The 13,369-nt window shown below is 39.7% G+C and overlaps 1 protein-coding gene across 1 annotated transcript; it reads right to left on the bottom strand.

Moving 5' to 3' along the window:
• Positions 1 to 11,688: 11,688 nt before the first annotated feature.
• On the bottom strand, positions 11,689 to 13,005 carry LOC309720721 (piggyBac transposable element-derived protein 4-like; the record flags this gene model as incomplete). The annotated part of the gene is made up of 2 exons (XM_082557858.1): positions 11,689 to 12,120; positions 12,223 to 13,005. The coding sequence occupies 2 exons, from the start codon at positions 13,003 to 13,005 to the stop codon at positions 11,701 to 11,703; spliced, it is 1,203 nt and encodes a 400-aa protein (XP_082413984.1). The 3' UTR covers positions 11,689 to 11,700.
• Positions 13,006 to 13,369: the final 364 nt, after the last annotated feature.

Below are 13,369 nucleotides of genomic sequence, written 5' to 3'. Positions count from 1 at the left end.
ACTGATCAGCTCTATGGACCCTCAGTTTACCTGTACACATCCATCTCACCTGTCAGCTGTTTAACACCTGCTGATGAGTCAGGAAGCACGTCCACGTGTCCTGGTGTTAGTCTCCTGTTTATTGCAGCTGCTGTTCAATATAATGTAATGTCGACACAAAATTGTGCACAAAATAAGTAAATGCAGTTTGTTTCCTGAGTGCAGACCTGCTGTTTCCCTCAGAGTGACTGTTCTGGGTTAAAAATGACAGACTTTAAAAGGAGGCGAGATGGACACAGAAAATTACACAGCACTTTATCAGTGGCTGATATCCAGTCACCAGCTTTAGCAAACACCAGACTGTCAGGTGACGTTTACATCACTGTTTTATTTGTTTCTTGGAAAATCATTTTGGCTCAGATATAAGTCAAGTTTTATAACTGTACAGTTTTACTTAAGCTCAATGTCATACTGCAGAATACGTGTTAGACTGAACCATTCGCTTTTCTTTATTATCTGCTGTTCGTATGTACAGGATTTTTTTTAACCATGAATTTTGAAATAAAACTAACATGAAAAATCGTTTTTATTCAAGGAGAAGAGAGAAAGCGCTATCCACCAGGAGAAGCGTCTGAACCAGCATGCTGTTTGTGAATACTGAAAGACTCCAGCCTGTCTAGAAATACTTACATTATCTGTTTTTTAATATTTATTCAACTAAGCACAATTATCTGTTAGAAGTTTTGGGGTTTACTAAATTAAGAAAAAAAATCAGATTACTGTATTTTCCGCACTACAAAGAGCACTTAAAATCCTTTAATTTTCTCAAACAAAAATGCATGAATTCTGGTTGAATTCTCACTGACTACAAACCTATTTTATGTGATTTTATGTTTCAAAAAAAACTGCCCAAAACTGTTTTAGTACGACTTTGGTAAGCTACAAAGCTGAGCATTACCGCTACCGTAGTCACGAGCTTCCCAGAGTAATCTGGGTCCAAAACGCCGTCCTTTAAGGTCCCAAAGTCATACAAACGCTGCGGCATCACTGAGAGTTAAAAACTGTCTAATTTATTTCATCTGTAATGATCAGCATTGCTGCTTTACGGTGTAACAATTAAGTTTAACATCCAGGCATCCATAAAAACATTCATACATTCTTATATAGTTATATAGTTCTATACTGTGTATTGTGTATTTTGTTGTACAGTTATTTTATTTTCAACTTTAATTTATATATTTTATCTTATTCTTTCCCAGTTAAATTTACCCTTTATTCTAATTTGTGTTGTACAGTTATTTCATTTTTAACCTTAATTATTTTATATTTTATTCCTTCCTAGTTAAATTTACCCTTTTTCATTTTTTCATATTTATTTCCTATCTTATTCATAGCCTTGTCCTTTTTTTTTCTTTAGGTCACAAGCAGTTGTCTAAGCATTTCACTGCATATCGTACTGTGTATGACTGTGTACGTGACAAATAAAATTTGAAAACAGAATTTATTCAATTTAATTGAGTTAGAAGTTAGCAGGAAGTTAGCTCGCTAGTTTCCACCTAAACATGATACAGCATGTTCTGAATGAGAGATTTCTAATAAGAAAAATAAAATAATACATCTCTTTTATCACTTCCAAAATGATTGAAGACAGAAAACTAATCAGCAGTGACATTTGTAGGGTTACAGAAGTTGGACTAGCTGGTATATAATGATTTGCTACGTGATCACTAGCGGCACAGCTATGTTAGCATAATATAAACACAGTGATGCTGGAGGATGAATGCTAACTTTTGTTCAGAAGAATTACGGAGATAATCCATCCACAATACATCCATATACTCCAACCACACCGGAATAGAGCAGTAGTGAGAGAATTCTAGTGATGTGTTGGTCACAAACGAAATGGCTCCTAGAGCCGGATCTTTGACGTGAACGACATGAGCCAAGGAGCCGTGGTTTTTCTCTCACCCTCTCTCTCTCGCACTTTTTTCCCGCTTCACTCAGCACGCGAGCCTTGTGCTTTGTGCTGGGAAGAGGGGGGAGGGGTGGTAGTTACACTCGCAGTAGCACAGGAACAGAGCAGGAGGGAGAGACAGAGAAAGAGGCAGGGACAACAACATCACAATAGAAAGGTATAGTAATCATCCACAACTATTTTCAGTTGCAGATGATAAAAGATTCAGAAAGTTTGTTTATTCATGCAGGCCCATATGACAGAGAATATGCATCCTGTAAACGACCACGGCAGACCCAGTGGCATTTTGATGCTTTTATTAATCCCTACACGGTTGCTGTACATTCGCACTCAGAGCTGCAGCTCTCTCGCTTCCAGCTCAACATAACACCAACAACCCAACCACAGGACCCAGTACAATATTTAATTCGGTGGGGCGTGATTGCGGATGCCGTGCAGGTGCGTCCGCCTCCTCTGCACGGCACCGCAGGCCACGCCCCACCACACATCTTTTTTGTTTTCTTATTTTAATTTATATTTAATTGGGTTGTGGTTTGCAGTGTTTTGTGTTGTTTCACTTTAAATTTGTAAAAGGAAAAAGCTGAAAATTTAAGTAGTTAAAAGTTGAAATGTGAATAGTTGGTTTTTGTATTATATGATTTATTTATTACATTTTAGGTGGAGTGAATAAATAAAAGTATATTTACGGTGGCCCCTAGAGACAAAGCACGTCCAAACTTCAAAACATGTATTAACTCTGAAGCATGTACAAACCCTGAAGCACGTATAAACTCCAAAACACGTAAAAACTCCATAGGACGTACAAACTCCGAAGCACGTACAAACTCCAAAACACTAAAAACTCAGAAGCACATAAAAACTCAAAACACGTACAAAAGACAACAGAAGTGCTCCAGAATGCTACGCGCAGTGTTGAGCTTTTGTTACCTAGTGGCTACACAAGCCAGCAAGTACCAACGACCGGATTTGGTGTGTGGTAGTAACAAGTAAATGAACATTTTTTTTTAATTATTTGAATATATATGAGCGCTTGTGTGTAAATACACAAACAATACACATATGCTTTCAATTGTGTAATTTAAGTGATCTTAGGTAGCTCTGTTTTGGAAGTTCAGTTCATGCTAGAAATGTGTTTTGGAGTTTGTACTCGTTTTGTCTCTAAGGGCCACCGCATATATTTATATATAAACATATAGAAATAAAAACACTTTTTTTGTACATTAGTAATTCCTTTTGTGCATAATTTTATATTATTGTTAATAATAAATTAATTAAAGCAACAAAACAACCTGAAGAGCCGGTTGGGAGCCGAAAGAGCCGGCTCTTTTTAGTGAGCCGAGCCGAAAGAGCCAGTTCTCTAAAATGAGTCGGAAATCCCATCAGTACTCCATACTTTGCTCGGACATAAGCGCTCTTTCAGACTCATTGAGTCTACCTGCGAGAACAAAAAGAGAACAAAAATCACTCAAGAAATCTCATCCTTGTCACCAAGATTATTGTGGAAAAATACACTGAGCATCGACCCAAACTGACTTTCTCAGGTTTATCGAAAGAAGCTTCAAACCTTTGCAAAGGGATCAACACAGCATGGACGGGGTTCATACCAGCACTGACAAACAGGCAAAATAATAACAGCTCCTCTATAGCCATACAGATACAGTGAAAATGAAAGTGTTTTTGAATTTTATTTTCTGTAAATCATTTGATTTATTTAATAGATTAAATATTATATTTTAGAGGCCGTTCTAATCTGATATTCCATTCTAGGCAAATTGACAGCAAATAAAACTAAGTACACTTTTAAAACTTTTTTTTAAATTAATTTTTATTTGAATTCAATTCCATTTTATTTATATAGTGCCTAATCACAACAACAGTTGCCTCAAGGCGCGTTCTATTGTAAGGTAGACCCTACAATAATACAGAACCCAACAATCATATGACCCCCTATGAGCAAGCACTTTGGCGACAGTGGGAAGGAAAAACTCCCTTTTAACAGGAAGAAACCTCCGGCAGAACCAGGCTCAGGGAGGGGCGGCCATCTGCTGCGACTGGTTGGGGTGGGAGAAGGAAGACGGGATAAAGGACAGAAAAACGTTATAATGTAATGTGGTGAAATTATTATCAACCAGGTGGTTCATGAGACAATTACTTTAAAGTAGTTTGGTTTTAACATTTACAATGAAGAATTGTAATAAAAAATGTAATGCATTTAGGCTACGTCCACATGTATACCCAGGTGTTTTTGAAAACGCCGCTTTTTTGATGCAGGTGTCAGGTAAACTTTAACGTGCTCGTAAGAAAACCCTAGAGAAGAAATTAGGTCTCTTCAGTGGGGCATTTCTTTTGAAACTTTTGACAATCACATTGTCAATATTGTCTTGGCCATTAAACATTAACTCCAGCACAGTGTTTGGATTTTTCCACTTTTCCCGGAGTTCATTGAATACTTTCACACTGACTTCTTCAGTGTTCTCGAAGGACATTTTAAGGTTTTGGGACAAAATTTTAGCCCAAATCCTGTTGGTAAACCTGTTCATAATGGCTTTATCAACCCTTGGAGGCAATTCCCTTGTCTCATTTGCATTGCTTATAGCGTGCAGAACCAAATCTTTAGTGAAGCTTTCAACAACTTTTATGTACTCTTCTCGGTTTTCAGATATAGTGAGTACTCTTTTTGGTAAAGCCAACAGGGGTTCTGTAAACGTTGGGACAGTAATATCATCAAGCCGTTCGCTCAGATATAAAATCAAATATTTCTCCTTGCAGTTATGTGCTTTACAAAGATTGGTGAAAATGTCCCTGTTGATATTGGTCAGCCTTTTTGGAGATAGATCCAAATTTTTCTCGTCAATTTGAGGCCAGAGTTTTTCACGCAGGCGATCGCTGATAGAGTCGGGATTGTGCCGCTGTGTGAAGTCCTTGTATTTAGACGAGGCTTTGGCCTCTGAAACTACCAACTGAATAACTTTGTAAACACACATCTTTTCTTCAGACAGATAATCAGATGCCAGAGTGATGTCATAAGAACCAAAATCTGAATCAGACTTACGGACTGACCTATGTAGTTTTTTCTTCACAGGCTTTTCCAGGGGGCAAGCTTCTATGTTGTCCAAGTCTTTTGTATCAGCTGAGTAGTTTTTCTTCGGTTCTACTGTGGCTGTGGTTTGGGTTTGAGGAGGAAACATCTGGGATGACACAGACGCTTCTTCCTCAGATGAATCACTAAAACCAATAAAAACATTTAGATATATGTTGGGTGGTGTAGGTGCACGATGCAGTGTTACAATTTCGCTATTTTCACTGTCACCTGTGCATGTTTTATCAAGACTGCTCTCCTCTGCAGTCAAATGCAGCTTGAGGTTTTTTGAGTCGGAAGAATCCTCCAGTCCTGGAGTTTCTGTTTCTTCTTTATCACCGTGGTCATCTACAGAACTTTCTTTCAGGATGCTGTCCTTTGCTCGGGTTTCTTCTGTTTTCTCAGGGGACTCTGTGTCCACTGAGTGAAGACAGGCCTCATCAGTCTGCGTGGACACTGGATCTCCCTTCTCCACAGTTGTGTCCATTGCGTCCACTAACATGGAACAAAGTTTCAACATGTCTTTCATCAAAGTGGAAGGCATCTCAGTGTTGCAGTACTCTGGGTTGAACTGCAGAGATTTCCACTGTGGTACAATTGTACCAAAAAAGTGGTCACTTAAGGACTTCCATGTTTCCACTGAGGTGTAACTGTGTGCAGTTGTCATGTTTAAGTTTGTATTAATATTTCTTTGAGTCTGAAATGTAGAAGTGGAAATAAATTGTTGGGTGGTTGGAGTTGTGGTTGGCATGTGTGCTCTTTGTAAACTAAATGCTTGGGATTCTGGACGGTCCCTGTATAAGGGTTTAAGCCCCGCCCACGTTTGGCTGCAGCCACTGTGATGTCATCCACTTTTCTCTGAAGTTGAACCTTCAATGGCTTGGGGGCGAGGTTTAAGATAATCTCTGACACAGCTGCATGACATTTAAATGGCATAAACTATTAATTTAAATTACGCACTGTAAATTTTGTTCTTAAACCAGACTAGTTAATAATAATTTCACCACATAATATTGTCAAATTATTTTTTGTTTTCTTAAATAAATACATAATTCAAAGACAAGTTAGGTGATTTTTCATTGTGTATCTGTTAGAATGCCTGGGTTGTTGACCCAGGGTTTTGAGTTTATATATTATTTATCATTTCTATTCTTTGGTTTCTTTGTTAGAGTTCTGTTTTATGGTTTATGTCTCTGTGCATCCTTAGTTGCTGTCTCCCCTGTCTGCGATATCCAGTCCAGTCCAGTCAGTGTCTGTGTCTGTCCTGGTCCCACGTCTCTGTTCTCTCTGTTGCAGTGCCTGCGTGTGAGTCTGTGTCTTTAGTTCAGTATGTGTTATGTTTCCTGTTTTATTTTGAAGGTCCATGTCTGATGTTAATGTATCTGGTTTCGCTTCCCCTTGTCTCGTTAGGCCTGATTTGCCCCAGCTGTGTTTCCCTCCTGTTACCCATTCCCTGATTGCTCCCTCTGTGTATTTAAGCCCTGTGTTTCTCTGTGTCTGTGTTGTGAGCTACCCTCATTTATGCTGTGTGGTCTGGCTACCTGCTTATGTAAGTTTATTTGGATTTTTGCTACGTTTTGCAATCCAGCAATAAAACTGAGTTTTGAAGTACACTTTTGCCTCTGAGCGTCTGCACTTTGGGTCCTCCTTACCACCACTCCTGCCTGCACACAACCTGCACCTGACAATATCAAGTTACAGTTGGACATTTTAGGTGTTCCCTACATTTTAATGTAGGCATCAGGAAATAGATATCTTTTATTTTTCTTCTTTTTATTCAGATTCAAGCTGAGTATGATTAAAAGTTGTTGTTGTTTTTTTCTTTTTAACTTAGACTGAAGTTTGTATTCCTATCTACTGATATTAATTCATTGTTATCTTAATATAGCTCAAGGTGGGGTGCATGCATACCCATATGGAAACGATATATATATATAAATCTTATAAAGTTTGTATCTGTCTTGTGTGAAACTTGTATGAAAAGCATACAAGAGTGAAAGCAGATATAAGATCCCTTGAAAAATGATATACATGAAACTTGTATATTTTGGATACTTACTAAAACACTATATGAAAGTAATGAGAAAGTGGCCACCTTCATGAGTGAATCATATAAGCCTTATATGATTCACTTTAATGAAGTAGGCCACATCTTAGGCAAGTTTTTTTCTATTTCTTTTCTATATGGGTATACTTGAGCTTGTATGTATACTTTTTACCCTGTGTGGATAAGAGAAAATCTAAAACTAGTGATGTGCGGATCGATCCTGAAATATCGATTCCTCCGATACCAGTCATTTATGTTCTAGAATCGATTCTCACATTAAAATATCGATATTTTAGTAATTTAGGGTAAATTTGTAGTTTATAATTAACAGGAACACAGTGGAAAGAAACTATAACATTCGGATTGTCTACATTCAAAGGAACTACTTCCTCTTCCGCCTTTCATAGTCATGTGCGAAATACGGCTGTCTGTCTCGCAGCCCCTTGGTGTGCGCACTCACAACAATGGCTGAGCGTAATTGGAGTAATGTGCGAACGTATTTTACCTCCATAAAAGCTGAAACGTGGTTTGCGATACATGTGGCAAAAACGTGAGGTGTTGTGGCCACACTCGGGAGATATTCAAAAGGGCTGCTGGGGGGATAAATACATTTTACAGTGTTTATTTATCGGATAAAATACGTTAAATGTCTGGAAACAGCGGGGTTGTCCAAATTCAGAGGCTGCTTCCACCTGAGGACCTGGCCTTCGCGGTCTAAAGAAAGCTGGGTAGTACGTCACGAGCTCCCTCGGTGGAGTGAAACGCTGCCATCTGCTCCTTGCTATCTAAAATATAACAGTGCACTGGCGTAAACTCTCGACCGTCTCACACTTCTGTTTAATCAGTTTTCTGTTTGACGTTTATTCAGCTGTGAAAACCCAGAGGAACCCTCCCGAGGGATTAATAAAGTTAAATTTAATTTGATCTAATATAATAACTTTAATTTCAGCCAAACTGATTTACAAATAAAACTGAAAACGCCAAACAATAACATTTTGAAGTTATCAAAGTGACTTATATATCATGTTTAACCCAAGTAGCGAAAGACCGCGGGGATTTGAAGACGATGCGTCGGTCGGCTCAGATATTTGAAGTTTACACAGCTACATTCTCACCTGAAAATATGTTAAAAGTTTTTTTGCGACCCAAAAAGAGAAATAAGAGTAATATTAAAACTAAGTTGCTGCCGACATTGTTGGAAACTGGAATTGGCTGGACCAGTCTGGGATATGGTTTTTCAATTTTGTTGTCCGGGTGGAAAATCGGGAGAAATTTGGGAGAATGGTGGCTCCGGGAGATTTTCTGGAGGGGCACTGAAATTTGGGATTCTCCCGGAAAAATCTAGAGGGTTGGCATGTATGGTTGTGGCAACATCACTAACCTTGTCAAACACCTCAGAGCAAATCATATCACAGAATATGACGAGTGTATGTTGAGGTGAACTGAAGAGGAGGACAGGGACAGGTGCTGCTAAGGCGAGACACGGAGTCCTTTAGTGCTGCAGGCAGGCAACGTGTTCACATAGCGCTTTTATTTCTATGTGATGAACTCTGCATTATTAAGTGATAAGAACAAGTAATCTGATGTCCTGTAATCATTATGACGCTATAATTTGAGATACAATAAATAAAATAAGTATTGGTATTGGATCAGTATCGTCGATACCACCCTGAATATTAATTGGTATCGGATCGGAAAGAAAATCAGTGGTATCGCACATCACTATCTAAAACTAAATTCAAACTTCTGCACCCAATTCTTCCCTTTTAAAGGCATTAAAATGTATACTGTAAAGTTAGAGAAATCATTAAAAGCCCCAAATTACAATATAATATTCATATTCATTATAAGAGCCTCTAAACTTCTCACCATATCTGTATGAAACTCCTGGCACCATTTTTGGTGATCCCAGCATCTGTTGACAAATTTGGGGCGGACGTCATAGTAATTTAACCTTAGTTATGGTTCATACTAGGTTTTGCAATATTATTTGACTATTTTACACATTTGACTTTCTTATATATTTCATTATTTTACTATCACTTACCACAATTTATAATTTTATCAAAACATTTCTTTCTTATAGCATTTTGTGAGGTGATTTTGGTCCAACTGTAATTATTACAAAAGGACATCTTAACTGTATAAACAACACACTGAACAACCGACAATGAAAAGAATAAAACTTCTGAACCTCTCAAGGCGCACCCTTGAAGGTTGATCAGGGTCTCGTCAGTTTACAGAACTTTTCTCTGAATGGCTGACACCCTTACCAAACACAGAGTAAGTTTACATTTCTTAAATCATACTTGCCCCTTTAAAAACCCTCTCATCCGCTCTCCACTCTGGATTCTTTAATAATTGAGATTTCAGTGGTGACTCTGTCTGATCTCAGTTGCCACGCACTCGCCTTCTCCATACTAGTGATGTGTTGATCGTGAACGAAACGGCTCTGGGTCTGCAGCCTTAAAGGCCGCATTTTAAGGCCGATTACATCACAGCGATGCGACGAAGGCTGTCCCAATTCAAAGGCTGCTCGAAATGCGGCCCTCAAATGCGTCCTTCATTTCCCTGAATTTTAAAGATGTGGTGGTGTAGACTTCATGGCCCAACATATCTCAGACTTCATAGCGCGGCGGTGGGTGTGGATAATTTTGCCGAAAAAAACGGTGAAAGCGGAGCGGCCAAAGAGTAAACTTTTAAAAGTAAGTACTGAATATTATGTCACTTATTTATGTGCAAATGTTTAATAATGAAGAACATTAAAACATTACTGTTGGCCACATGTCCGTAAAGTCATGTGACATTAGCGGTGTTTGCACTTTCAGCGTTAACTTGGTTTTAAAGACTTTACTTTAAAATATAAGACGTTCAATAGTTGACCTTAATCTTACAGAGAATGTGATGATTTAATGGATAATTAAAGTCAGTCACATATCCACAAACGCAACAAGCTCAGTGAATGCTGCTCTGTTTGCAGTCCTGAATATCACGTGATTTATCAAAACGTGATTTTACTTCAGCAGCACAGAAAGCGTCTGAAGGTGAGCTTAAAAAATGACTGCAGGCTTAGGCTACATTGTGGAACAGATGCTACCGCTGCGTACTGTAGAGTGTCTGTCTTTTAAAAAATGTATCTATTATTTAAAGCAGCGGTCCCCAACCTTTTTCGCGCCACGGACCGGTTCATGCCCGACAATATTTTCACAGACCGGCCTTTAAGGTGTTGCGGATAAATACAACAAAATAAAACTAGTACCGGTACCGTAAAAAAGAAGATTTATTCATAACACACATGAAAAGACCCAGGAAAACCGAGTTAACGATAAAAACGATAACAAAATCACGCTCAGAACCGATAAAAACCCTGAAAACTATACATTTCATACCTGAGCCTCAACTCTCACGGCCCGGTACCAAACGACTACATAAGTAAATACTTATGTAGTAATTAAGTTACTTTTTTGACACAGTAATTAGTATTTTAAATACAATATTGACTAAGTAATTAGTAATTAATTACTTTTTTAAAGCAACTTACCCAACACTGGTTATGTGTTTGTATACTTTGTGCCCAATTTGACCCAAATAGTAGAAGTCAGCCTGTTTAAGGCTCTGATATCTATTCTGTATGACTTAACTTGGAGCGCCTTAGAAAACGACTCCCTTTCGACGCCCTAGAGCCAAATATCGACCACGCCATAAAAAGTGCTATAAAAATATCATATATTAATATTTTTTTCCACTTTAAATTAGCCAATCTTTTAGACCTACTTCTCCTTGAAATATTCATATAAAGTTTTAATTACATTTCGTGGATTTTAACCCTTTATATCCCGGTTTTGTCACATGAGCGCACGGCTTTTTTTGGCGAAAAAAACGAAAAAATTTAATATTTTCCATAAAATACATTTGAAAGTTATATTTTATTGTAATTATAATTAGGCCTTTAGATGGTCTAAAAATTACCACTGACATTCATTTTGATCGGCCGTTGGTTTTTCTGCAGGAGCTCATGTAAAAAAAGACTCCCTTTCGACGCCCTACAGCCAAAAATCGACCACGCCATAAAAAGTGCTATAAAAAGATTATATATTAAAAAAAATTTCCACTTTAAATTAGCCAATCTTTTAGACCTACTTCTCCTTGAAATATTCATGTAAAGTTTTAATTACATTTCGCGGATTTTAATCCTTTATATCCCGGTTTTGTCACATGAGCGCATGGCTTTTTTTGGCGAAAAAAACAAAAAACTTGAATATTTTCCATAAAATACATTTGAAGTAATATTTTATTGTAATTATAATTAGGCCTTTGGATGGTCCAAAGATTACCACTGACATTCATTTTGATCGGCCGTTAGTTTTTCTGCAGGAGAACGGTTTTTCACTCTTGCCCTGTTAAATGCATATTACCTTGTTGCCTTCTAATAAAATAAAAAGCATTATGTAAATAAAAATTCAAGATCAGTTTGAACCAAATAAACATTTATTTTTTCAACGATGAACAAGAACATGTATATTGTTGTTGGGAATGGGGAAATGTATGAGAGAGAAAGAGAGAGCTAGTGAGAGGGTGGGGGGGGGGGGCTGTGTGTGGCCGGGGGGGTAAATGTCTTGCTCAGGTAGAGCAGTTGCTGCAGACAAATTTGCTGTGGGCTCGGCAGGTGAACTTTCCACATTTGCTGCAGGTGTTTCCGACTCGCCTCCTTTTCTCAAAACAGACCTCACAGGACTTCCTGCCCTTGGGATCTGTCACTCCAGAGGGGCCTGCAGCAGCACCATCCTGCGCATCTCTGACTAATTCAGCAGCGGCTAATGAGCGGGGAAGGCGCTCTCTTTTTGACAAATGAGGCTTGATCAGGCTTTCTCCCACCTCTTCTATGAACAGCCTCCTCCTGTGTGACTTCTGCTGATGCCAGGCCTGATCTACGGAGGTCCACAGCACGAAGGCGTTGTAGAGGGAGACGTCTATGACGTTATGAAAGAGGGCCATTGGCCATCGATTGGTCCGTCTCCTGCAGGAGTAGGTGCCGACAACCTAACAAAACAACAACAACATAAAACCTCTGTATATTTTACACAAGAATATATGAGCAAAAATGAATAAAGGTGTGCGTAACTGATGCGTAATGACACCCACCTTATCAAGGTTGTCGACACCTCCTTTGCATCGATTGTAGTCGTCAATGATCACCGGCTTTTTTCTTTGTCCATTGCTGACCTCCGGCCTGCGATGTTTGGTGCTCAACAAAAGCACATTTCTGCCCCGTCGAGGAATGTAGGACACTAGGGTGTGTTTCAATGAAAAGGCAAAGGTGGAGGCATAGACAGCTCTCCCTCTCGTCTGGCGCAAAACGGGTGGAATTTCTGTTTTGTTCCGGCGAATTGTGCCGACCAGAGCCATTTTATTCTTGAGGAGTTCCTCTACCAGTTCAAATGAGGTAAAAAAGTTGTCGCATGTCACGACGTGTCCCTGGAGCCTGTCCGTCATCTGCAGGACGACCCTCATCCCCTGATTTACTTCGGCTGGTTCGCCCGCTGCTCTCCCGGTGTAAACCTGCAGCCGCCAGGCGTAAGATGTCTTGACGTCGCAGGCTGCCCAGATCTTTATGCCGTATTTAGCAGGCTTTTTGGGGATGTACTGGCGGAAACCGCACCTTAAGGTCCCGGTCTGGACTAAACAACATCGGCAGGCGGTGTGCCCACATGTCCCATACCTGCCGAAAGGGAGCCAATTTGTCGGTACGGCGTCCAGGTCGGGAGAGCTTGTCGTCAAATCTGAGGGCCCTGCAAATGTGCGAAAATCTTTTCTGGGACATCGCGTCCCGGAACATCCCGTTTTCTCACTCCAAAGGCTTTTGATTGACTTGTGTTTTGACCGGTATACATCGGCCAAAATGAGCAGCCCCACATAAGCCAGCATTTCGTCGCTGTCCAAATCGCTCCATTCTGAGATTGCCCGTCTGCCATGAAGGTTTGTCATTGAAACGATATGCTGTATAATCTCATCGGTTAGGAACAACCTGAAGCTGGAGAGTGGGTCTGAAATTCGGGCGACGGCTTAGTGGGTTGGTCCCGGAATAAGCCCCGTGGGTGCTGCGACGTAGCGCAGCGTCTCGGTGTTTGTCGGGGACCATTTCTCTCCATTTTTGGCAGTCCACGCCACTGCTTCCTCGTGCGTCTCCCCCTCGTTCTCATCTCCAGTAGAAAAATCAGAAGATGACTCCTGCTGATCGGTGTGGAGAGACGACGACTCCGTGTCATCCCCGGAATCAGAGTCACTCTGG

The sequence above is a fragment of the Aulonocara stuartgranti genome (genome assembly GCF_965226115.1).
Source record: "Aulonocara stuartgranti genome assembly, chromosome: 13".
In the NCBI taxonomy this organism is placed as follows: domain Eukaryota; kingdom Metazoa; phylum Chordata; class Actinopteri; order Cichliformes; family Cichlidae; genus Aulonocara; species Aulonocara stuartgranti.
The sequence above is the reverse complement of the archived record's forward strand: the minus strand, read 5'-3'. Positions and strand labels throughout refer to the sequence as shown.